Source organism: Physeter macrocephalus, chromosome 10, assembly GCF_002837175.3.
Source record: "Physeter macrocephalus isolate SW-GA chromosome 10, ASM283717v5, whole genome shotgun sequence".
Taxonomy (NCBI): Eukaryota; Metazoa; Chordata; class Mammalia; order Artiodactyla; family Physeteridae; genus Physeter; species Physeter macrocephalus.
Window position 1 is genome coordinate 49,806,210 of NC_041223.1, and position 26,778 is coordinate 49,832,987.

General features: G+C 40.3%; 2 protein-coding genes across 7 annotated transcripts in view; both read right to left on the bottom strand.

Moving 5' to 3' along the window:
* Nucleotides 1–5,205: 5,205 nt before the first annotated feature.
* Nucleotides 5,206–12,435, bottom strand: MFSD4B (major facilitator superfamily domain containing 4B). Its single transcript, XM_007122810.3, has 4 exons — nucleotides 12,082–12,435; nucleotides 10,175–10,343; nucleotides 8,961–9,077; nucleotides 5,206–7,457 (listed from the first exon to the last, which is right to left on the bottom strand). The coding sequence occupies exons 1-4, from the start codon at nucleotides 12,130–12,132 to the stop codon at nucleotides 6,217–6,219; spliced, it is 1,578 nt and encodes a 525-aa protein (XP_007122872.2). The 5' UTR covers nucleotides 12,133–12,435; the 3' UTR covers nucleotides 5,206–6,216.
* Nucleotides 12,436–18,318: 5,883 nt separating this feature from the next.
* Nucleotides 18,319–26,778, bottom strand: part of LOC114486970 (polyglutamylase complex subunit TTLL1-like) — a 13,902-nt gene continuing 5,442 nt past the window's right edge. Inside the window, exons 2-5 of one of the 6 annotated variants that reach the window (XM_028494544.2) lie at nucleotides 23,000–23,297; nucleotides 21,147–21,300; nucleotides 18,989–19,068; nucleotides 18,319–18,821 (exon numbers count right to left, since the gene is read on the bottom strand). In XM_028494544.2, the coding sequence (XP_028350345.1) occupies nucleotides 18,423–18,821; nucleotides 18,989–19,003 (414 nt within the window). In that variant the 5' untranslated portion in view covers nucleotides 19,004–19,068; nucleotides 21,147–21,300; nucleotides 23,000–23,297 and the 3' untranslated portion in view covers nucleotides 18,319–18,422. Of the gene's footprint in view, nucleotides 18,822–18,988; nucleotides 19,069–21,146; nucleotides 21,944–22,999; nucleotides 23,434–26,778 lie in introns of those variants that run through there. The other 5 variants (XM_028494541.2, XM_028494542.2, XM_028494543.2 and 2 more) reach the window with 5 other exon arrangements.

Sequence of the window (26,778 nt, forward strand, 5' to 3'; positions counted from 1 at the left end):
CAAACAACAAATGCTGGAGAGGGTGTGGAGAAAAGGGAACCCTCTTGCACTGCTGGTGGGAATGTAAATTGATACAGCCACTATGGAGAACCATATGGAGGTTCTCTAAAAAACTAAAGATAGAATTACCATATGATCCAGCAATTCCACTACTGGGCATATACCTAGAGAAAACCATAATTCAAAAAGACACATGCACCCCAATGTTCACTGCAGCACTATTTACAATAGCCAGGTCATGGAAGCAACCTAAATGCCCATCGACAGACGAATGGATAAAGAAGTTGTGGTACATATATACAATGGAATATTACTCAGCCATAGAAAGGAACGAAATTGAGTCATTTGTTGAAACGTGGATGGATCTAGAGACTGTCATACAGAGTGAAGTAAGTGAGAAAGAGAAAAACAAATATCGTATATTAACGCATGTATGTGGAACCTAGAAAAATGGTACAGATGAACCAGGTTGCAGGGCAGAAGTTGAGACACAGATGTAGAGAACAAATGTAGGGACACCAAGGGGGGAATACTGTGGTGGGGTGGGGATGGTTGTGTGCTGAATTGGGCGATTGGGATTGACATGAATACACTGATGTGTATAAAATTGATGACTAATAAGAACCTGCAGTATAAAACAAACAAACAAACAAAAACAACTAATACTAAACTTTGAGTTATTTGTATGGAAATATGTTAATATAAATGTTTCAGACATTACATGAAATTTCTAAAAATCTTATTTGTTCCAGTATAATGTTATAAGTCATAATTCTTGTTATTACTTTAAAATGTATATCGCAGAAATAACTACATTTCCTTGTCAATTGCATTATTATGAACTTTCATCAGATCTTTAACCGTGGTCATTTTTAAGTCTTTTGTCATTTACAGAGTTCTGGGTGTACTCTGATGCTTTTGCAAAAATATTCCTATAAAAGCGTTTCATCTGCAAGGAATTCATGGAAAAGACTCTGACAAGTACAGGTTTCTGGTAACTGACTATACTGCTGAACTGAATGAATTAAGCATTTTCAGAACTCTAATGGAAAACTGATGAATTCATAAAAGTGCTAACAAAAGATCAAGATGAAAAAAAATTGATTACATGGGACTGAGTGAACTGATGAGGATGATTATAATTTTTGTGACTTTCTGTTTGAATAAAAAAAAAAATCTCACAAGGACTCAGAGGCAAAAAATATACAAATCAATTTTCAATGCAAAGTAAAGGAGCTGTTACAGTGGAGGATTACTGGACTGAATGTCAATATTATGACACAGTATGAGTGTGTTGCGTGTTTGGCAATTGCAATCATTGTTGCTTTTGTTGTGGTCATCCATTTAAAAAAAAAAGAAAGAAAAGAAAAGCTAAAACAAAACAAATGAAATTCCCAAAAGTAGCAAAGAACTTGACACTCCCAAAAAGTAGACCTTGCTACCCAAAGTGTGGTCAATCCAAGGGCCAACAGCACCTAGGAGCTTGTTAGAAATGTAGAATCTCAGTCTTAAGCCAGTCCAACTGAATTAGAATCTGTATTTTTTGTGTGTGTGTGTGGTACGCGGGCCTCTCACTGTTGTGGCCTCTCCCGTTGCGGAGCACAGGCTCCGGACGCACAGGCTCAGTGGCCATGGCTCACAGGCCCAGCCACTCTGTGGCACGTGGGATCTTCCCGGACTGGGGCACAAACCCGTGTCCCCTGCATCGGCAGGTGGATTCTCAACCACTAAGCCACCAGGGAAGCCCTAGAATCTGTATTTTAACAAGCAATTCTAATGCACATTAAAGTATGAGAAGCACTAGTCTAGTTTTCTACCCTTCTACATTGAGCAAGTAACCCTCTCTCAGCAAATTTGAAAAAAACACTACATACAACTGCATGTAAATCTACAGTAATCGTCATAAAAATTTCAGTTAAAAAAAACATTTCTGGGACTTCCCTGGTGGTCCAATGGGAAAGACTCTGTGCGCCCAATGAAGGCGGCCAGGTTCAATCCCTAGTCAGGGAACTAGATCCCACATGCATGCCACAACTAAAGATCCTGCACGCTGCAACAAAGGTTCCACATGCCACAACTAAGAGCCAGTGCAGCCAAAATAAATAAATAATTTTTTTTTTTTAAAAAAAGAACATTTCTAACAAACTTTGAATCATATGGGAAGCTTTTCTGTATCCCTTCCCTATCACCTCTACCTCCACAGCATCCCCACAGTAGAAGAAAACATCAAACACACACAGTATCTGTGGGTTCACATATACAAACACACACATTTACAACACTATGAACAAAACAAGGGCACTTAACAAACACAAATACAGGGCATCCCAGAAGAATATATCTACTTCCACTAAGAATTTTAAGCTCTATTTTAGTAATAACTTTTTAAGCGGCAGGATTGAAAATGGTACATTGCTATGGTAAAACAAAAGTTCTGGTTAGGGCTTCCCTGGTGGCGCAGTGGTTGAGAGTCCGCCTGCCGATGCAGGGGACACGGGTTCGTGCCCCGGTCCGGGAAGATCCCACATGCCGCAGAGCGGCTGGGCCCGTGAGCTATGGCCGCTGGGCCCGCGCATCCGGAGCCTGTGCTCCGCAACGGGAGAGGCCATAGCAGTGAGAGGCCCGCGTACCGGGAAAAAAAAAAAAAAAAAAAAAGTTCTGGTTATGAGAAGCTATCCTGACTATTCAGTAAATCTACCTGAAACAAAATCATTTTACGTGTAATCTGGGTCTCACACATTTTTCAGGAATGTGTTGCTACACTGTTTTTGTTTTTAATAAACTACAATTCTTCAAACTAAAAAGCAGTCCACCAAATGTAGTATCAATATAATCTGGACACAAAATTCAAGTTGTTTCTGATACCTTATCTGGTAGAAGGAAACTTTTTTACCCCTTTACCCTTGACTTAGGAAATTAAGTTGATTAGAAATGTAAGAACTTTCTAGGTGTTTAGGATTATGATTACTTATATTTGTCCCTTATATTTTTAGGTACTTCCCTAATCTTCTATCATGACCTTTCTTTATACCTTCATTACTTGTATAATAAAAACTGATTTTTAAAAAAGATTTTTCTTTAAAAAATAATAGTAATTGAAAAATGCTCTCAAAGTGTTCTTGGACTTTACTATGAAAATACAATTAAACTGAAACTTACCTATTTCCCTCATATTATGCTGCATTTGAACCGGTTTTAAAAAGCACAGTGGTAAAGGACACAAAATAAAATCTCAAGAAAAAAAAAGCCTAACTCCGAGTTAGGTTTATTGGCCTGGTCTATGGGACACTTTCCATCCCTTCACTAGCACGTTCAGTGGGCTGTATCTATAATCACTTTCAATGACTGCTGAAGGTCTTTCTTCCCCCCAGCTCAAACTTTCTATCTCTCTTGAGTTTTGCAGGTACCTGAGTTTAGCAGACACACTCCAAGGTGATCCCCAATAATCAGATACATCTCTATACTAGCTTCTCCCCTTGAGTTTGGGCAGATCTGCGACTTCCTTCTAGCCACCAGAATATGGCAAAGGTGACAGGATATCACTCCTGTGATTACACTACATTATAAAAGACACCAGCTTAGCCGGCTCTGGTAAGAGATTCTCCCACTGGCTTTGAAGAAACAAGCTGCCATACTTCTGAGAGGATCTAAGAGAGGGCCACACAGCAAGGATCTGTGGGAGGTTCTAACAATCGAGAATGGTGCCTGCTGACAGCCAGCAAAAAACGGAGACCTCAGTCCACCACAGCAACGAACTGAATACCGTCAAAAACTACACGGCCCTGGAAGGGAAGCCCAAGCTCCACAAAGAAGCACAACTCTTCCAACAGCCTGACTGCAGCCCTGTGAAACCGTGAGCAGAGAACCCAGTGACACCGTGCCCAAACTCCTGACTCAAGGAAACTATGAGGTTAAAGAAACAAAAACTCTGCTGTTTTAAGCTGTTAAATTTGTGGTGATTTGTTACTCAGCAATAGAAAATTTCGGTATTGGTTACCTGTGTATCAGGAGATGCTTACTTAACTAAGAACTGATTATTAGGATGAATGCTAATTCCTGATTTGTACTAAGTCTTATCCTTCCAATATGGAAATACATTATCAAACTTTAACAATGCCTATAATCTCATCTGGCCATTCACATTTTGGTCTGTGGAATTCTAATGCATTTTTCATGGATTTCCAAATTTTCTGCCATGCTCCTATTACCTTCTTTCCCTGAGTTGCCCTTTTACCCTTTAAATGTAGATGCTGCAGGTAGAATCCCTATTCTAGCAAGCCGCGCAGATGCCAAATAGTTGCTACTGCCTAAATTCCAACAACCTGAGAAAAAGCAGTAAATGGAGCAGAGATAATCTCCAAGTTCTAGCTAAGCGAAAAATACAGTATAAAAAGAGCAAGAAGAATAGGCTTTTCACTGCTAATTTTTCCACCAGCCCTCTCCAAAACTGTCAGATTGTTAATATGAACCAATAATGGACAGCGGTCAAGAAAGGCAGTTTTCCACTTAAGAAAAAACAAAGGCCAATTTATAGAAATTAGATAAAAAGCAGACATACTGCAACCAAGTAGAAATTAGACATTACTCAGCATAAAATGTGCTAAAAAGAAGTGAATAAAATCTGTCATCAATGCCAGTCATTTATCAAAGGATAGCCCATTTGCCATACTCATGATCGCTGACTCTTAGGCTCCCAAGCCACTTTCTAATCGTTACTTTGGTTTCCCAGGTATTTCAAACTCAGCAAAGAGGAAGCCCAGAGGGCTTCAAGTATTGTACCCAGAGTATTGTATCCACTTGTATCCAGAGGATACAAGTGGAGGGGGATACAAGTATTCCAATCATTGGAAAAGACTGTGTCTCATTGTAAATTAAACTAGCAACCTAATTTACAGCCGGTACAACATGATTACCAACCAGACTCGATGAGGAGCAATTCCTGGAACAGCAAGGCTCATCCCCAGACTGTGTCACTGAGCTAGGCAAAGGACCTCAAGAGACCCTGTCCACAGCCCTACAACTAACATAGTAACCCTGAAACAGCTTTAAAAATCAGAACAAGGCATCTCCAAATCCTGTTTGAACATAATTAGAGAAAATAAGCATATAAAAATAACTTCTTTTTAAAATGTCTGTAAAAATAGTATAATCTCCATAATTGAATGAATTACTATAATCACTGAAACTAAGACACTGACTGTAAAATGCAACACTTTATAGAAGTATGTGGGAGAAAACTGGCAATTAAGTTCTGCCACATGTTAAATGATCATTGATTTCAACATATATTCTGATTTCAGAGATGTTAAAAATGTGAAAAAAAAGGTGCATCTCAGAATCGATGAAATACGGTACTAAAAATGTATTCTTCAGACAATTATTCAAATAAAGTATTAAACACTGAGTCTCTTAAATTGACAATATTCATAGTCAGTAGCACATTCTTAAAGCTATCAATTTTTTTCACTTCTCATCTGAAATGAAGAATGGGGTGACACTTATATTGATTTCTAGCAGATATCTTGCACAAACTTTAAAAATTATGGATTCCCAGTTTGAAAGTCATCGCATTTTCATTAGAGAATCACAGATCGGGGATGAGATAAACGAGACCTATATAAGTTAAATGACTGAGTACAGGGCCAGAAGACTAGTAAGCAGCAGTGGAGGCCTAAAGCCAGGTCTGTGCCTGTTCTGTGTTCTCTTCATAGAAATCAGAAATCATATGAGTAATTAGCATTTTCTGGTCCAACACTACAGAGTGAAACAATTAATAAAAATCCCTGTCCATTTTCAAAGATGCTCTTTTATGAAATGATTCTCCTCAACTTCCCTGGCAGAATACTGACGACGGATAATTTGTTCAGCTAACCAACTCAACTACTAAACGGTTTCATTCTATCTGAATGGCACCCAACTTCTCAAAAACAAATGCCTTCTCTGCACACTCTGAGGCCAGAAAATATTGCCTAATCAGCCACATGCCACCAAACGCTAGCCTCACAACAGGATCTAGCTGTATGAGGTCACTGGTTCTTTATGAAAGGCTCTGGGAATGACAAAACATTTCAAAACCTTTTAGCATTTGCTATACTTGGACCTAGAAATTTTGACCCCCAAAGTTTGTTGAAAATCTGTCATGCTTTGCTCTGACTGGCCTCTTTAGAACTGGTGATTATTCAGGGAAGTCAGTAAATAATTCATCTTCTCTAGGCCTTAGTCCCTTTTGTCCTGGTTTCTTGCAAGGTGATTCACAGGGGACTTGCCCATATTAACTGGAGAGGACTCAAACATTAATGCATTTGAGTGGGATTGGTTGGAGACGTCAGCTGTGGGCTCCATCAAAATATATCTAGATGTCTCTATTACAGAATTCCTCATTGTATCATTCATTTCGATCACTTCAAAGTCCATTTCATTCCATTTTTCTGCATCTTCTTCTTCATTCTCTTCCTCACAGTCATTTAGCCCAGAGCTAGAGAGCAAAGCTTTCTGGTCCTCGCTTTTACTGTGTTCTTTTTGCTGACGAACGATAGGAAAGGTGGCTAATTTATACAGCACAGGAAATAAAACAGCAGTGGCTACTGATGACCCCAAACAGGTGTATAAAACTACAGGCAAATCAGGGTATTTTCCTTGAAGAATTCCAATTGCTGCAGGAATAGCCATTTCTCCCAGGGCAGCACCGACTACAAAAAATGCTGCAGCTTTCCCATGGATGGTCGTGTACTGCTCAATCCAAGACACACCACTGGGAAATGTGGTTGCCATCGAGGCACCATACACCGAAGTTGCTATCCAGAGACAAACTCGGCTCTTGTCGAAAAGCACCAGAAATAAAGATGAAGCCAGGCTGCCAATGTTGCTCAACACAATCATGGTTCCAGGTTGTAAACATGTAGCAAAAAAGACTGCCATACCCCTGCAGGCTGCAAAGGTCCCCCAGAAGATGGAGTTCAACCCAGCCGCTTCACTTTCTTTCATGCCAGCATGGGTGGTTGCAAAGGAGAAAACGTAAGAGCCATATGTTACCTCGGCTCCAACATAAAAAAAGAAGAACAGAAAAAGGAGACAAAGAAGGGCATTGTGATATTTAGCTCTTCGAAACCTCTGAGTAGATGCTTTTGCTTTTTCCTGCCTTGAGCTTTTCTTTACAAACAGAGCGAAAAAAAAGAGAGAAACTACAAAAATATAATCACCGATAACAGCATAAGCCCACAGTAAATTCATATCGTCAGGTATTCCAAGTAGAGATTCTGAGTCAGCTTCAGATGACTGGTTGAAGGCAGAATGGCTAAAGTCAGCCTCTGTGTGGTTTTCAGCAGACACCATCCTGCCCAATGCCAATTTAGCCAGCAGGGGAGCCAAAGAGGCACCCAAGGCAAAACTGAAGTGTAAGGCCTGCATGTGGGGGGCTCCTTTGTCCCCCCAAATAGCCAAGATTAGGACGTTACCACCTACCAATGAAAGATGGGGAGAATGATTTAATCATAGTAACTTAGTAAAAAAAAAAAAAAGTTCAAAATAGATGAGTCTATTTTACATGGCACAAGGATTATAATATTCTAAGTTATCAACTGTTGCAACTAAGTCAATTCTATGATTAAGAAACTCTAACTCACCAATGGGGAGAATGATTTAATCATAGTAACTTAGTAAAAAAAAAAAAAGTTCAAAATAGATGAGTCTATTTTACATGGCACAAGGATTATAATATTCTAAGTTATCAACTGTTGCAACTAAGTCAATTCTATGATTAAGAAACTCTATCTCACCACTACCACCAGCGAACTCTAAGCACTGGAACATCACACACTCACAAATGGGATTCTACAAGCTAATAAACCACTATTTCCTAGAGCCGAGTACTTTAGCCCAAGGCTTTTTATAATACAGTTCTAATACCAGGGAGAGGTGGGGTGGGGGTAGTGAAGGATATTTATATAGTTATTTATTTTTAAACATTTTAAATATATATTATCATCAGATAGTGGCCAAATTACCAAATTTTTCTGTACCTGCAATTGGCAACCACTTGAAGAAAATTATTTATGTATATGGCAGATGCAAAACACATGTTCAGGAACCTGAACATTACAGAATTCTGCTGTGCCCATTGCAGGAAACAAGGAACAAGGACACCTTCTAACACCCTCAGTTACACTGTCTATGTATCTACAAGGCAAAAGGCAAGAAGCCTCAAGTCTTGTGTTTTCTCTCTTTCTTTTTAATATATTTGCAGATAAACATACAATTCCATACAATTCCATCCTGTAATTTCACAACCAAATTAAGCCCAAAGTAAAAAAATATTTCCCCAACCTATCAAATAACAGGGGAGCAAGGAAGAGGGGAAGAACATTGGTTTTAGGGGTGAACAAATGTCACATATGTTATTTAGTTGGTTTTAAAACATATGAAGATACATGGAGAGGATCTCCTGCAGGAAGGCAGGAACTTTTGAGAGAATAGGAAAAGAAGGGAAATAATACACAGCACAGGTTTCTCTTAGTTCAAAAGGCAGACTGCATTTTAAATTGGAGAGCTGCTTCTATGTTTCCTCAGCCAAATAGTGGTTCCAAACTTGCTTTGTTCTATTAACCCATCAATTCCTGCCATATTACAATGATAAAGTTCTATCCCGAAATGAAAACCTGCTCATCTGCACTGTAATTACCCACATGGGGGCCCCTTCCCTGTTTGGATACTGTAAATCAACAATCTCTCAAAGAACAAAATTCTCTGAATTCACTCTGTGGTTGGCTGCTCAAAAATGGGCACCCTACTTGGCAAGAAGAGTAGTTGCCGGAAAGGTGGTTCTGACCTGGAGATCCCATGACCAACGCAGTAGGTCAGTGTCATTTTAGGGGGCACTGCAAGTGACAATTTAATATCATATGCTCTACTTTTTCTAGTAGAAAGTCCCTACTCCCAGAGTTGACAATGAAGGGCTCACTGACCTGTATCCAGAATGCCAATTGGAACACCAAAGATGGACATCATGACAATCAGTAACACCGCAGTCTTACAAAATGGAACAAGATAAAGACCAATTGTGGTAGCGAACATTGACACCCCTGAGAAGAAAAGTAAAAGTCAGCTATAAAAAACACTATTTATGGGAAAGAGTTATGGATCAAGTCAACATCATAAAAACTCCCCAAAATGTAAAACAGGTCAAATTAACATTGAGTAATAATGAGTAGATGAGAGGTTCAGCTTCTACTAAGAGTTATTTCATTTAAAAGCTTTTATCATCTTTATGGACTATAAAATATAAGTTATTCTAGTATAAGTACATTTCTAGTACTGCTGATAATCAAACCATACATTATACCACAAGGCAAAGTTTTATAGCAAAACTCAAAAATTATTCATTTAAATGTTTCATATTTAACAACCTAAAGAGATGTTTAGATATGAGGTAAAAAATAAAAAAGACAAAAATTAAATGCAATTACTATAGTAGTTCATAGTAGAAATGTATTAAACAAATTTGGGGAATAGGGAGGGAAATATAAGAAGTATATTCTTTTGACACACTATGGAAATCAGAGAGATTATTTACTCATTCATCAACAATGGTAAATTATCTCCTTACGTCCAAAGCAATTTTATCACATTAATCCAGATTTTCTTTAAACATGTCAATTTATCCAAAAAAAGAGTAAGTTAAAAGCTTTGCCATCTATTTTGAGAGTGAGGTAGAGAGGCCTGGGTTCATCATTAACATGGGGCAGCTGGGACAAAAATTGAGCCTTCATCATTTCACCCACCATCCCCTCCCACCTCATTCTCAGTCCAGGGTCTAATCTGGGGAGGTTCAAGGAGTTTATTCTGATCTATGGCCCCGGGAGATCTGCCCTAAACCCTGACAATCAGATCTCTTTGGACAACTAGTATGTTATCCAGCGGTGGTGCCTAAACTACAATGAAGGTCGGGAAGGCTAAGGATCGCTAACACACTCTAGGGCTAATCTAAATTTCCAGAGAGGTTTAGACCGGATTCCCAGTAACTGCCAAGATGAAAGCAGGCACCAGGGAAACCTGACTTCCACTGAGGATACCTAAACACTACCCTTAAGTTGTCAACCATTCTGCAAGCCAGTATGTTTCATATTTAAAAACTGTAAATTCCTCGAAAGTCACAAAGAAGTGAAAATTGTTTACTTACCCAAAAGAAGAAAATGATTCATATTGTCAAAAAGAACTCCACCAATCACAGAGCCACCCAAATATCCAAAGGCACGGCCCACAAAAATCAGAGAAAGACTGCTGATATTGCGGTTCACATTTGTTGCCAAATCTTGAAACGTGGGTCCCAGTAGAGCGACACTCATTCCCTAAAATTTAAAAAGACAGAAGTTTTCATTTACAATCATTAAAATAATGTCCTTCTAGATGGTAGCTTTTTTTCAGTATTAAAAAGGGAGAAGGGGATTTCAATGTAATGTAGGAGACTAAGCCCCACAGTTAAGACAAATTCATAATGAAAATACTAGTACTAGTAGAGTTAGACTCCTATTTCTGGTGTGCCAAGTCCTAGTGTTTTTCTAGTTTTGACAACTCTCTATTTTTACAAAATTCTTTAATTCTTTTGGCTCTTTGCTGCAATTGTGTTTCCTTTTTGAACAATACCAGAAAAAAACTACAGTATTTGTATTAACAGTAAAATGTAACATTAAAAAATTTGTGAAATAGTTTTGAATAGTCTGAAATATACTGCATGCACAAATAACACCAGAATTTTGATGTTAAAAATTTAAGTTAACAAACCATCAAAATATTATCCCCATTTTTTGATGTTGTTAAAACAGCAATATTTCTGGATGTACACGGGGTCCTTCCTCTGAATTACACATATAAAACATGCAAGAGATAAACAATTTGAATGTTTCTAAATCTACATTTTTCTTCAAAGAAAACCAAAGCCTCAGAAGTACCGTCTGTAAGGCTTTCTTAGAGAATATTACATACGCGTGTATGCAATGACTTTAAAAATAAAATTTTACTCAAACACATGTAACTTTAGCAAAAATTAGGGGCTGCAGTTGGCTTTCACAGGAAATTCGTTGGACACACAAAAAATGTTTCCAGTCGGTCTACATTTCAAGAATAAGTGAGTCTAATTGCACGAATTTGCTCTAAACGCTTGGGTGTAGCCCCTCTCCAGGCCTCGGCAGTCCCCAGCTACGGGCAGGCTTGGGCACAGGCACAGAGTAAGTGCCTAGTACAGGAAGGGAAGGCTGCGCCCCAGCTGTAACCAAATTAGTTCCCGCCTGCAAAGCACTTAAAAGGACCTGGCACATCATCTGCAATGACTTTTCTTCAAATACAAGTACTCTAAGAATCAAGCGAGGCTCAAAGGAAGAGACACTAAGTGGTCAGAAGTGACTCTGCTCAGAGGACTCACCCTCCCAACTCCCCAGGATCCCAATATTTAAGACAAGTGACCACAGGGCAGCCAAAGGGGTTGGCAAAAGGCCAAACTAGCCTTGCAGTTTGTTCTTAGAAAAACACTGAAGGACCTGAAATTCTGTTTTACATAAGATTGTAGGCAGAATAAGAGACATTATTCCTGGCTCAACCACTTAACCAGCCGTGTGGTCCGAAAAAGTCACTTTCCCTCTCTGGGTCTATTTCCCCACCTGCAAAAATAAGGGGTGAATTTGGTCAGACGAGGAAGAGGAAAACCGTCGTCTGACCAAATTAGGCCAGTAGAACAACTTTGTGCAATAATTTGGGGGTTGGGTGAACGCAGGAGGCGGGGGGAGGGGGCGGCGGCGGCTATAGACCTGGCAACCCCTCTTGCATCCCCCCGACCCCACGGAGGAGAGGTATAAAGGTTTGTTGGAGCTGGAAAATATTTTACGAAAATCGGTTTCACACTTGACAATAACCCTCTAAGATTATAACTGTGCCCATTTTTCAGATTATGAAACTGAGGCTCCGGCAGATTAAGGAGCCCAAGGACACCCAGTCTACAAGCGGCGGAAACGAGACAGGAGCTCGGAAGGCCGCGTTCTCTGCAGGACTTCTGCTCACGCCTCGGCCTGGGAGGGTTCCAGCCCCGGCTCTCACCAGCCCCAGGAAGGCAGCACACAGGAGGACGGTGATGAACCAGCGCAGCATGCTCCCAGCCCGGCCGCTCCGCCTGGAGCCCGCCACCGCCTCTGGCTCATTCTCCGCTGGGGCCTCGGCCGGGAAGAGCCGCTGCCCGGCAGCCAGGGCCCCGGCCCCACAGGGTTCCAGTTCCAGCTCCAGCTTGGAGGCTCGCGAGCAGCGGTCTTGCTGCCGTCCGGCTTCTCAACGGAGCCTCGAGAACTCCGAGCCCTGCCCCGACCCCGCGCCTCCAGCGCCGGCGGCCTCGGCTGGCGCCACCTCCCCGGGGGAAGCCCTAGTCCGGGCAGAGGAGTAGAACTTCGGGAGGCGCCGGGTGTCTCCGACAGCAGACGCGCGCCCTCGCACACGCAGGGCGCCTGCCTGGGTCACGTGGCGGAAATGTGGCCTCTAGCCAACCGCGGCCGTGCCTCAAACCGGAAGTTGATAGGGTTGCCCAGGAGACTGGACGCCGTGCTCGGACCTCAGCAGCACACTTAGCTGAGCCCACAGAGGGCGCCGCGCGGCGGAGCGAGCTGAAGCCGCAGCCTGGGACCCGACGAATCAGGAGGGAAGATGCAGCCAAGCCGTCAGGAGGAAGTGCTGGCCAAGAAATACAAGGTATGGCTTCGCTCCCTCTCCCCGGGTCTCCTGGGGGGTAAAGGGAACCCCAAGGTCTGTCCCTTATACAACTTTCTAAAATTCCTGCCCTAGTTCCTTTAAGGTCTGTTGTCTATTGATCTGCCGTTCATCTGTTACTCCAGAGCATTTGTTGAACCACATATGTAAGTTTTCACGTGCATGATCTCAATTGATCCTCATAACAACACTCTAAATTACGTGTTATCCTGATTTTAAGATAGGAGAATTGAGTCATAGAAAGTAGCAACTTGCCCAAAGTCAGTCAGCGAATCAGTGGACACAGTAGCTCAAGAAATCTGGGGCCAAAACTGCGGTTTCAAGCACACTCCCACCCCCAGTCCCTTCAAATAATTCCATTGTTGTAAGGAAGTGGAGCAGGGCATTGGTTTGCAGAATGCCTGGATAAGGTTATGCCAGTGGGGGCTTCCCTGGTGGCGCGGTGGTTAAGAATCCATCTGCCAGTGCAGGGGACACGGGTTCAAGCCCTGGTCCGGGAAGATCCCACATGCGGCGGAGCAACTAAGCCCGTGAGCCACAACTACCGAGCCCACGTGCTGCAACTACTGAAGCCGACGAGCCTAGAGCCCATGCTCCGCAACAAGAGAAGCCCGCGCACCGCAAGGAAGAGTAGCCCCTGCTCGCCGCAACTAGAGAAAGCCCGCACGCAGCAACAAAGACCAAACACAGACAAAAATTAAAATTAATTAATTAATTTTTTTAAAAAGTTATGCCAGTGGATGAAGGAAAGGCCTTGTTTTGTGTATCCTACTCTTGCTTTTTGTTTCCTTTTGCTCTTTGACCAAACAGACCGCAGCCTCAAAATGTGTAAATATTTTTCTTTCTCGTTTATCTGAAATGTTCTTTTCCACCTGATTACTCTCCAGCTCACCCACTTAGGCTCCCAGATTATACACACCTGAGTCTCATCATCATTTACCTTGCAACCCATCTCTCCAGCCCCATCCATTAGGTCATTAATCACTTCCCAGTTTACCCCAGAAAGTACAGGTGTTATGATTTAAGAGAACCTGTTTTAGTTTTTCAGAGTCAGGGGATGTTTCTTTGAGAAAAGTGTAATGTGATTGAAACAAAAGGCATATACATATGTTAAAGAGAATAGAATATGATATGGGAGAAGTAAGTTAGGTCCAAATTGTTAAGGGCAAATCATTCTTCTGCCTCCATCTCTTTCTCCTTTCCTTCTGGGACTCTGATGACATGTATGTTAGACCTTTTGATATTATTGCAGAGATCCTTGATGCTCATATGTTCTCTTTTTTTTTTCTAGTTGTTTTTCCCCCCCTCTGCTCTTCAGTTTAGATAATCTCTGTTGATGTCTCTATCTTCAAGTGCACTGCCTCTTTCCTCATCTCCATTCTGCTGTAGCCACTGAATTTGTTTATTTCAGTTATTGTACTTTTCAGTTCAAAATTTCCACCTGGTTCTTTTTCATCGTTTCTTTTTCTCTGCTGAAGATGCCTTTCTTTACATTTATCTTTACCTCCTGGAGCATGTAATAGCTGCTTTATATTCTAGGAAAATGCCAACATCTGTGTTATCTCAGGGTTTGTGTTTGTTGCTTGTCATTTCCCTTGGGATTTGGTCACATTTTCCTGTTTCTTTGTACGACAGGTAATTTTCTATTGTATCCTGGACATTGTGACAGTTACATTACCGCAGACTCTGTGTCCTGTTAAAATCCTCCTCTGGAGAATGTTTGTTTAAGCAGGCAATCAACCTGATTGAGTTCACGCTGCAAGTTTCGTATCGCCTTCTGTGGTTGATGGTTCCAATCTCAATTCAGTTATCAAAGCCTGTGCTGTGCTGCCCTGGGCCAGTCCTGAACATGCACTACTCAGGCGTTCATCTGAGACTTGGGCAATGGTTTAATGCTCAAATCAGTTGTCAAAGCCATTGCTATGCTGCTTCGGGTGTCTGTCACACACAGGGGCAAACCCAAGGGGCTTGCGTGGTTCATACACAAAATTTTAGTGGTCACCTTCTCTAGCTCTCCCCTACCCACCTCCCCACTCACTTTCCAACCCAGAGCGTCTCCATTTCTCAGTTCCTTGAACAAGGAAGATGGGGTTTCTATCAGAGTTTTAGCTACCCAGGCCAGGCAACTCATTGCCTTGAAGGGTTTTTTTCTAAGTTTTGATTCCCCTGCTTTGTTGACTTTTCAGAATCCTCAGGTACTTGCTCTTTGTATTTCATCATGAGTTGTTAGTTGTCATCAGTGGGAGAGGGGCTGGAGTAGGCTTATGATGACAACACTAAACCAGAACTATCCCTACCTATTTTTGAAGAGTCAGCTGAGGTGTTACTTCCTCTAGGAAGCCTCTTCTGACCCTCCTCTCAGTCTCAGGACTGTTTTAGTTTCCTTCCTTTGTGCATAATTCTAATAGGCCACTAGCTACTCCATATAGAAGTTTCCTATTTATGTGTCAGCTTCCCTTTTATACCAAGAGTTCCTGAAGGAAGGTACTGTGTCTTATTTATCCTCGAGCATAGTGCCTGGCACACAGTTTGTCTTCAGTAAATGATTGTTGAATGTAGTAGACATTTTCTGAACAACCTAACCAAAAATCTGAATTCCTATGTAGCTATGCTACTCCTAAATGTTCTCACACATTCTAGCTTGTGTTATAGTTATTTCAACACTTCTCTTTAGTTCTCTAGAAGATTGGAAGCTCAATGAGATGGAAACTATGGATCTCATGTCTCTATCTCCCCTGTGACATTGTATTATATACTTAAAATATTACATAATTGAGTTTCAGTTAACTAATTTTAAAGTTAAATGTTTTAATTCACCCTGATTAAACATCAAAAACTTTTTTTCTCTAGATGGAAAGATCTACTTTCTGATTCTCCCCACTTCACTCCTGAAAGCAGCAGGATACTTTTTCCACTTGCCTCCAGAGGTCACTCACCACCTTTTTTTAAAAAGGGGTGATTAAAATAGGGCATTGCTTCATGCAGCTTTCTCTTCAGACCATTTTTGAGAATGAATCTTTTTGTGTGAGACAATTCAAGAGAAATAAAAATGTTGATGGGCCATTCTTTAAATAAATATAGTTTTATTGACTCCCTTGAAAAAATGGATATTTTACAATATATATGACAATTTATCTTTGAAGAAAATATCTGGGTCTTAGTGGCTAATGTGGTACTACCTTGGCATATTTGTGAAATGGCAACAGGGAGGCAGGTTTTTCATCTTTCAACTTAAAATTTTACTTTGGACGAGAATGAGAAGTTAGATGGATTATGTTTAGGGACTGCATATCACTGTTAGGACCTATTTAATCTTTATTCTCTGGAGGGACCATCCTTTTTACTTATCAGTAAATGTCTCATTAGTGCTTAAAGTGCATCATGAAAAACTAGGTGTCATCATAACTATTTCTATCAGTATACTAAACGATCATTCTTTAACCTCATCACTAAAAGCCCAGTCTATTAAAACCAACTCTCACAAAGATTTAATTTCAGTAAGATAACTCTCATGTTTGTGCTCTGTATTCTGAAAAGTGAGAAATAATATTGAAAGTATCTAACACTGGTGTCTGTTTGATGGAATTAACTTTTTATCTTAATAAAAATAAAAAATTACTGGTTTTTCATGAAATTTCCTTTTAAAAATATAAACTTAAAATTTCATTTAACTGGATTCATTGTAACATTTAGAGCTGCAGGACTCTGAATCTACCATCATAATGGTCTCCTAGGCTGTATTGGTCAGATAAAATCTTTGCTGTACTGTACCATTATTAGCCAAAATCAATATATCAAGAGAATAAAAACAAAGCAACCAAAAGTAAGAGCATGGCTACTGTAGACTCTACACAGAAAAATAGAATAACATTTCTTAAGGTACTAAGGGCTTCAGAAGCAATTAGGGTCATCTGCATCAAAAAAGAAAGCCACTTTAGGGCTTTAGGTACTTTGTAAGGGATATGATCCCCATCTGTACAAAGAAGAGGCCACTTATCCAGAGCTGTACACTGCTCTGCACTGGAACAAAGGAAAAACTGGAAATTACAGATGGCTTTTAGCATTCTTGTTTAATCACTGCCATCTGATACCACACTTGATACTACCTGCTTGGAAAAAGTCCAAAACCTTTGCAGAAATCCCCACAATGACAGGACTGTTGTGTTGCTGAACTAGGAACAAATACCAGCAGCAGTATTTCTTTTTAAGTTTCGAGCAAACTATATAAAATCCCTCCTGTTCATTTATTTAGTCATTAAATAGCTATTAAACACCTAGCATGTGCCAGGCATTGTTCTAACAGTGAGAAAACAGATAAAAATTCCTGCCCTCATAGACAAGATAGACAATGAACAAATACATCTGTAATATTATGTCAGATTGTGATAAATACTCTAAAGAAAAATAAAGCAGGAAAGGGGGATAAGAGTGACGGGAGGGGGTTATTTTAAGTTAAGGTAGTGTTGGGGAAGGCTCTGTGAGTGACGTTTGAACAGGATCCTAACTGAAATGAGGGAACCGAAGTGCAGGAAGAGCAGTCTAAAGACGACAACAGGTGCAAAAGGATCCATTAACAGGAGTGAGCTTGGTGAGTTGGAGGAATAAGAAAGGCTGAGATCAAGCAGTGTTCCTGACTGGATATGCCTTGTGTTCAGGACTTTCTGGATATGTTAGAAGAATACACTAGAGGGGGGCAGGATGGAGAATAGAGAGAACAGAGATCTAATTAGGAGGTTATTTGATTAGGTCAGATTTTTGTAGGGGGTGAGAGTGTTCAGATTTGGGAACTATATTGAAGATAAAAATAATAGTATTTGCCAGTGAACTGGGTGTATGAGAGAAGGAATATAAAAAAATGACTTCAGGGACTTCCCTGGCGGTCCAGTGGTTAGGACTCCCCACTTCCACTGTAGGGGGCACGGGTTTGATCCCTGGTCTTTGTTTTTTTGCCACTATCATTTTCATTATTGCTGTCATCACTGTTAAGAGTATCATCATTATTACTGTAGCAACTGGGAGATACAAGGTATAGCCATTTCTTTCTTTTTTAAAAAATAAATTTATTTATTAATTTATTTATTTTTGGCTGCGTTGGGTCTTCGTTGCTGCCTTCGGGCTTTTCTCTAGTTGTGGCAAGCAGGGGCTACTCTTCGTTGCGTTGCGTGGGCTTCTCATTGCGGTGGCTTCTCTTGTGGAGCACGGGCTCTAGAGCGCAGGCTCAGTAGTTGTGGCACTCGGGCTTAGTTGCTCTGCGGCGTGTGGGATCTTCCCGGACCAGGGCTCAAACCCGTGTCCCCTGCACTGGCAGGCGGATTCTCAACCACTGCGCCACCAGGGAAGCCCCAAGATATAGCCATACCTTGGCTACTGTAAATAATACTGCCATGAACATAGGGCTGCATATATCTTTTTGAATTAGTATTTCGTGTACCTGATGCTAATTTAAGTTGGCTGTAAACCAAACATAGCTGTTGTTTCATATGTTGCAAAGCAGTAACATTGAAAGAGATAAATTTTTCCTCAAGATTTTCTTTTATTTATTTATTTATTTTTCACCTTCCAAAGAAATGCCTTTATTTATTTACAGGGTTTAGGAAAGGGAAAAAAGCTCTAGAAAAAGGAAGTTTCCAAAATAGGTCTTCAGCAAGGGTGGGTGCAGGCTGGAGTCTTGCTCTCGCTGGTGGTCACTTCCAGGTTGTGAGGACGGTCCTCCCGGAGTCTCTCGATCGGCCCCCTCTGGGCCCCAGCGACTGGCCCAGCCGACTTCTCAGCTCTCGGTCAGCCCCGTCGCCCTGTGCCAGCTCCCTGTCGTACAGAATTTCATAATTGCCAAGGACTTCCTTTGGGGGTGACTTGTTCCATTTACAGTCTGGAATTTCGCCGTTAGGGACGGTAATGTTGAGGGTGTCATTAATCAGGTTATACTTAAGGATTCGGTTATTGGCAGGGCTGGAGGTGAGGGATGGGGACGCGTTCACCTGGATCAGCCAGGGCTTCAGCTTGTCGTCGATGATGATGTCATAGCTGTAGCACTCAAAGCAGTGTTTGTCGTTGTTCATCACGGGCGCCACGGCCTTCGGGGACTGCACGACGATACAGACTTTCTTTTAGTTTCAATTATTGTATCCATTCTTAGTATTTTTGGAAGTACATTTTCTTAAATGACTTTTTCCTTGTGAATGTTACATATGCACATAATAAAGATTCACTATCATGAGAAATGCTTCCATCCATTTGTAATGAAACTCACTTGACTGCAAGTCATTACATGGCCAATTTTCCACTGTCTTTTTTTGCCATCTCAGTTCTTCTTGAAACAGTACCATTGCTCTATGAAATAGAAGAAACTATTTCAGTTTAATTTCTTTTCATCTTCATACTAATAACCTCTAACACGGGTGGCAAGATTATGTTTTCTCTAACATTGTACGGCTATAACCATATTTTCTTTGTTTTGTTTTTTGTTTTCTGTCCCAGTACTTTTGGGATCTTTAACACATACAGTTATTCTGCTCATGTTATATAAGATAAAGGTGAGAAAAAATAATTTGAAGTTTTAAAAATATTTCTAAAAAGAGATAAAATTTATAAGTTCACATTCTCTTTTTCACAATTCCAAAATCCCCAAACCTCTAAAAACAGTAAGTTTTTCATAACTTTGGCATCAAAACTTAATTGGCAGCAAAATCTGACCCAAGCTGATATGAAGCTCTTATGATTTTTATTCACTTGGTGTGAATGTGATATTAATGTTTGATTACATACCCCATTGGGCGTATTAGGTAATAGACAATACATTGCTATATTACCTTCCCATAATTAAAAAAAAATCTGGATTCTGAAACATATGTGCATCCAAAGCTGCCAGATAATATCATGAAGCTTATTTACCACATTTTGCAATCATTTGTGCTATTCTGAAAGAAACAATAAAACCATCTTTCCAGTTTAGGAAAAATTTGTTAAACATTCTAGTAAAGAGTAAGACAGTTTTCAGACTTTTCAGAATGCTTTATCTCACAAGAATGCTATTATCGTTGCCAACTTTTCACCATGTTTCCTTGTAAAGTGGTCACTTAATCTTGATGGATTCATTGCTTCATTAGAGAAAAACATGTTAACAAAATGGGCATATGGCAACCGTTCATTTGTGGGCAAAGATATAAAACCCAACTTGAAATATTCAACAGATTATTGATAATTTTTCTCTATAATTAATGAAATGACTAAATAAGTATATTCTTGTAGATCAAATTGCTATGAATGCCACATTACAAATACAGACTTAAGCTGTATTAAATGAGTATCGACTACTCAAATACCATGAGTGGCATTCCCCTGATGATTTTCCAAAATGGAGACCCACTCATGGTAGAGTTCGAACTAAAATAAAATGCAGTCTTCCCTTGAGTTACATGATAGTTTATGTTTTTGGAAAATTTGGTGTTTATTGGAACTATGCAAAAATTTTTATGTTTATATGTACAAGAGGTTTAGAGTCTAGGCTCAGATAATTAAAAGCAAGCGTTTTTCACTCAGTGAATATTTAGCAGGACATTCAAAAGTTGGACAGTGTGTGGGACTATCCCACACATTGTAGGATGTCTAGCATCTCTGACCCCTGCCCACTAAATGCTAGTAGCAACTCCCGGTTACTATGACACCCTCACAGATTTCCAGAGTACCCTCTGGGTGCAGTAAGACTTCAACTGAAAACTACTCATGTAAACTGTCTGCCTCAAAGCTTGGCAAATAGTATTCTCTGAAATGGCCAGGGGCAACAGAAGTTAGTGACATTTCTGTTGTATGCTATAAGGATTCTAGATAAAGGTATTCTTTTACAAGTTGCTTCATAGTAAAAGTTCATATGTGGTAAGGAATTCAGGGGTACTACCTTTGTTCATAAGCTTCAAAGCTTTTAAAAATTTATAGGCATACAGTGATAAAGGATTGTCATTGCTAGGTGGCAGAGCTTCCCTTACCAATGAAAGTTGCTTGCTTTCTAGTATCTAAAGAGACTAGTCTTTGTCTAAAAACTGTGATAATGTCACCTGGGACAGATGCCTCATAAGAAATGCCATTCTCCTTAAGGCCCATGACAACCATTACCATTCTCTATTGCCACTAGGCCCATAACAAAGATCAAATCTCAGCATGATTCAGGGGGACAGGTACACACTGTGATCCAGGAGGACATAGCTTGCACACCAAAAGAATTGCAATACTTCATTAATATATATTAGCAGAAACCTGGTGAGTGTGTAGGAGTAGATGCTAAGGGTATTAGAGCAAGGAGAGCAGAATATAACATTAGATCCAGCTGAATTCATTGATATGGGTACACTTCACTGGATATTGTGAATTCAAAGGGTTAGATCATGCAGCTGGAGTTGGCTGTAACAGCTTACTTGGTTGACTAAAATTTGGAGTCAGTGGTGGTCTACAGTTAATGAGGTTGAGATGCTAGAGCTTTCTTGGCATGATGTAGCGGAGGGAATCCAAAGGTTGGCCTCAGTCTTTTTTCATAGCAAACTTCAATCCTCAAAGATTTTGAAGCAATGCCTAAAAGATCTCAAAGGAAAGAAGGCATGAGCCAAACTCTCTTTCAGGTATAGAGGCAAAAGACAAATAGTCTGAACATGAGAGAACACAGGGAATGTTATTTCCTTGACCCTATTGGAGAAATCTGTTAGAAGATTCAGCCAACCAAGAGATGAGTGGAAAAACAACTGCAAAGGGATTGGCAATGATTATTGACATGAACTGTATGACTAGGACAAATGTGAGGATTTTGGTGACAGAACAGAATATAAACGTGGCTAGCCCTGATAATGTAGAAATTATATCAAAAATTAGTTATATCACTAATGAAAGGTGGGAAGCAAAGGGTGGAGAGGGGTAGAAGTATACTGATTTCTTCATCTTCAATAACTAGGGGTCAAAGTTATCACTTAATGCTAGTAATTCAAGTAGTAGAGTTATAAGTATGCTTTTGAACAATGCAGAGGTAAACTCTAAGAGAGCTATTACCTACTAAAAAAAGGTGATGGAGAAATGGGTGGGGACAAGGGGAAAAGGGTATTTATTAATTTTGTCTTTGTTCATGGTAGAAAATTATTAGACACTGTCAGATGAGGAGGGAGAAGATGGATTATTCAATGAGTAATGTCTAGTATCAAATTGGGTAAACATTAAAGAAATAGATTCCTACTTCATACCATACCTCAAAATAAATCATAGAGTTTAGAGATTTAATGTAAAAATGAAGTCATAAAGATATTAGAAGGTATTTTAAGAATATAGTTACATAATAGGGTAGGCGTTTCTAAACATATAAGCAATGAGGGAGTCTATAAAAGTGAAAACTTTAATTTGAAAAAAGAAATCAATGTAAAAAGACAAACTGGGGAAATTTTTACCAACACTTTAATTAGAGTCTCACATAATATATGAAGATCGCTCACAAACCAGTAAGAAAAAGATAAACCCCCCAACAGAAAAATAGAAAAAGGATAAGAATAGATAATACCCCAAAGAAGAAATGCCATGGCTGAGAAGTTTATGAAAAAATATTTACACTAATTAGTCATAAAAAATGCAAATGTAGACAAATATTGTATGATTCCACTATATGAAGCACCTAGCATGGTCAATTCATAGAGACAGAAAGTAGAATGGTGGTTGTCAGGGACTAAGGGGAGGGAGGAATGGGGAGTTAGTGTTTAATGGGTACAGAGTTTCAGTTTAGGATGATGGAAGCATTCAGGAGATGGATGGTAGTGATGGTTGCCCAGTAGTGTGAATGTACTTAATGCCACAATACACTTTAAAATGGTTCAAAGGGTAAATTTTATGTTATGTAGATTTTACCACAGTTGAAAAAAAAAACAAAAATGCAAATTTAACATGAGGGTTTTTTTAACCTATAAATTTTTCAGTTTTTAGAATTTAAAAAATAATAATACCTAGTGTTATAAAGGTGCAGAGAAAACAAGTGGTAATACAGTTTGGTAAAACATAGTAAAAATAAAAAGTACTTGTCCTTCTACCTAGAAATCCCACTACTAGGAATCCAGCCTAAAGGAAATAAAGATGAGCATAAAAATTGAGCTATTAGATTGTTCATAGCAGTAGTGTTTATTATTGTGGAATGTGAAACTACTCCAGATATGCAGTAATAGAGTTACATCAAATTAATAGTTCATCTATGTCATGGGATAATTGTGCACCCATCAAAAAAATGATGTAGAATTATATTTACCGATATATGTGGTAAACTTCTGTTATTAAGCCTTCCCAGAATCCATTCACCCCTTTTTCAGGCAGCAGAACTCCAGTTTCCTTAGAAGGGACCACCCCTTCTTCTCTTATTCCATGAAGTGGGTTGACCACTAGCCAGCTTCAGGTGGCATGAGGCTGAGGCCTGGTTGAATCAGCATATTCTGTCTTCCAGCCTCAATGATGGGTTCAGAGCTAGGCACCTGACCTATGTTGGACCAAGATGTTTCAATCCCAGGAATTTGTCCAAAATATTGGAAAAGAGCAGCTCTTTTTTTCTGCTAGAGTTGATAAAAAAGGATAGCTTAGAGTTGCTGGGAAGAGCTTGCCTGAATTAAGCCTACAAAAAAATAAGAAAAGTCAAGACATGGCAAGGATACAGCTCCTATGACATCATTTGACCCTAGATCCTAGCAGTCTGATTTCAGACTGCATCTGAACTTTTCACCCTTTGGCTTAAGCCAGTTTAATTTTGTTTTTTATCACCTAACAACAACAACAAAAAGTCAGGGAGTTAAAAAAGCATGTTGCAAAATAGTATGCATATTTCCTCACTTTTACAAAACATTTTCATAGATAGAGTCTTAAGGGACATATTCTGTAATGATAAAGGCAATTATCTGTGGATGAGCAGATTGTGGGTGCTTTTTATTTTATTCATGTTTAATGTCTCAAGACGAACCTTTCTCTTTCCGTAAAATTAGAAGAAGGATTTCCGTGAGTGTCCCCTTCAGCTCCACTATGCTAACATTATATTTTAGATTTAAAATATATACAGGGGCTTCTCTTTAGCCAAATATCCATCATCTGAGTCCCTGCGGTTACAAGGTTGACTATGGAGATAGACTCATTGCTACTGGATGTCATTGTTCTTCCTCAGTGGATAGAGGGAGGGAACATATGTATGAACACACATACATCTACACACACCTAGGTATATGTATGTATATACATATGTGTGTATGTATGTATATACACTAGAATTTTCTAATCCTACTCCATCACCATAGTGTTTATTCTAGCCTTCCACCTTTCCATATATGTACTTCCCTTCTCCAACAGTGGAAACCTGGTCCTTACTATCTTCAGTCTATTTACTTATCTGTTCAAGCCCCATATAAGAATCAAATCTCCCGACTCTGTGGGCCCTCTCCTCTGCCCTGGAGCAGCCATGTCAGCCAGGCTCTCCCCAGTCCTGATCTTCTAGAGAAGAGGTTCAGAAACTAAGCCATGATGTACTCCCAATATTTAGAGGTTATATGAGCAGGGCCCAGCAAAGCCGACTGAGAAGGAGTGACTAGAAATCAGAGACAAACCAGGTAGGTGTGTTATACTGAAACTCTGATTCAGAGATCAGGAACTGATTCACTGTAACACATGCTGCTGATCATTCAAATAAAATGAGGACTGAAAAATGACTATTTTATTTAGGGATGTGGAGGTCAGTGGTAACCTTGAGAAGGGCAATTTCAGTGGAGTGGTAGGGGCAAAATCCTGATGGAGCAGATTCAAAAGAGAATAGTAGGAGATAAAATTGGAGAGAGTGAATAGAAATTTTTTCAAGAATTTTCTGGTTTTGTTTTTGGTTTTTTTCGTTTGTAAATGGATGGAAAGAAATGAGGCAATAGCTGCAAGGGGCTTGTGGATTTAAAAGAGGTCTTTTTATTTCCCCAAGATGAGACAAAGAATAGCATATATATACATATGCTAATGGAAGTGATCCTGTACAGAGGGAAAAATTGATGTTACAAGAGAGGGAACAGGTAGTTGAGGAGAGAAGCTGGAAGTGTTTAATTTGGGGGTGGGAGAGATGCAGGGGCAGCTGGTAAACAGAATATTCCAAGAGCTGATTGGAGTTCTGCAGACCCAGGGGTAAGGGTTAGGGAATGAAGTAAAGACTGAAGAGACCTGATAGGTTGAGAGAGAATGGAGGGGATAGAGGAGTCAATGGGAAAATGATCTCAAAGCTGGAGAGCAGGCCGAGGGAAGTGAGGAAGAGGGAATGAAGTGATAAGCGATAAGCTGTGATAAGAGAGCAGGATGCTGGTATTTAAGATTTCAAAGATGAAGCAATTTCCAGAGAAGACAAGGTTCCAAGTGTTGCCGTTAAGTCTGCGTGGAAATAAAGTTGCTCCACATGAATACTGAACAGTGAACCGAAAACTATCTGCTGGGTAACTGATGGATGTATAGGAGTGACAAGGGAGGTTGGCAGGTGACCGAGATAAGGGCAGGTAAGGGTGGTAGGGCTGGTGGGCTGAGCACGGGAGGCAGAGGGCCTGGTTATGCTGCAGACCATCACCTGTGGTAGCGAACATCCTAGTTCTGGAAGGTCCAAGAAGACACTGGTGACTCCTGAGGATTTTAAAGAACTCTTGTATTTAAGGATTTAGGTTCATCTGTAGGAGACCGTGAGAAGAGAACTTTAAACCCTGAAAGTCTGATGCTATGATAATTCTTTGATTGAGTCATACCTCTAGAAACTTTGTTTTCTGTATACATTAGAATTCTATTTTTTTCCTATAAAGATTACTTCCTCAAGAGAGTAAATTTTAGAGACTGGTTCAAGATAGCAGAGTATAAGGATGTGCGCTCACTCCCTCTTGAGAGAGCACCGGAATCACAACTAACTGCTGAACAGTCATCGACAGGAAAACACTGGAACTCACCAAAAAAGATACCCCACATCCAAGGACAAAGGAGAAGCTGCAAAGAGACGGTAGGAGGGGCACAATCACAATAAAATCAAATACCATAAGCGCTGGGTGGGTGACTCACAAACTGGAGAACACTTATACCACAGAAGTCCACCCACTGGAGTGAAGGTTCTGAGCCCCGCATCAGGCTTCCCAACCTGGGGGTCCGGCAACGGGAGGAGGAATTCCTAGAGAATCAGACTTTGAAGCCTAGCGGGATTTGATTGCAGGACTTCGACAGGACTAGAGACTCCACTCTTGGAGGGCACACACAAATTAGTGTGCGCATCGGGACCCAGGGGAAGGAGAAGTGACCCCATAGGAGACTGAACCAGACCTACCTGCTAGTGTTGGGGGGTCTCCTGCAGAGTCAGGGTGTGGCTGTGGCTCACTGTGGGGACAAGGACACTGGCAGCAGAAGTTCTGGGAAGTACTCCTTGGCGTGAGCCCTCCCAGAGTCCACCATTAGCCTCACCAAAGGGCCTGTAGGCTCCAGTGCTGGGTCACCTCAGGCCAAACAACCAACAGGGAGGGAACCCAGCCCCACCCATCAGCAGACAAGTGGATTAAAGTTTTACTGAGCTCTGCCCACCAGAGCAACAGTCAGCTCTACCCACCACCAGTCCCTCCCATCAGGAAGCTTGCATGAGCCTATTAGATAGCCTCATCCACCAGAGGGCAGACAGCAGAAACAAGAAGAACTACAATTCTGCAGCCTGTGGAAGGAAAACCACATTCACAGAAAGACAGATAAGATGAAAAGGCAGAGGACTTTGTACCACGTGAAGGAACAAGATAAAACCCCAGAAAAACAACTAAATGAAGTGGAGGTACGCAACCTTCCAGAAAAAGAATTCAGAATAATGATAGTGAAGATGATCCAGGACCTCGGAAAAAGAGTGGAGGCAAAGATTGAGAAGATGCAAGAAATGTTTAACAAAGACCTAGAAGAATTAAAGAATAAACACCTAGAAGAATTAAAGAACAAACAAACAGAGATGAACAATACAATAACTGAAATGAAAAATACACTACAAGGAATCAATAGCAGAATAACTGAGGCAGA

Excerpts from the sequence above, each read along its gene's own strand:
- MFSD4B (XM_007122810.3), bottom strand. The coding sequence starts at position 12,132 with ATGCTGCGCTGGTTCATCACCGTCCTCCTGTGTGCTGCCTTCCTGGGG. Across the intron at positions 10,344-12,081 it reads GTGCTGCCTTCCTGGGGCTG|GGAATGAGTGTCGCTCTACT; the intron begins GTGAGAGCCGGG and ends TTTAAATTTTAG. Across the intron at positions 9,078-10,174 it reads GAATCATTTTCTTCTTTTGG|GGGTGTCAATGTTCGCTACC; the intron begins GTAAGTAAACAA and ends TTTTCTTCTCAG.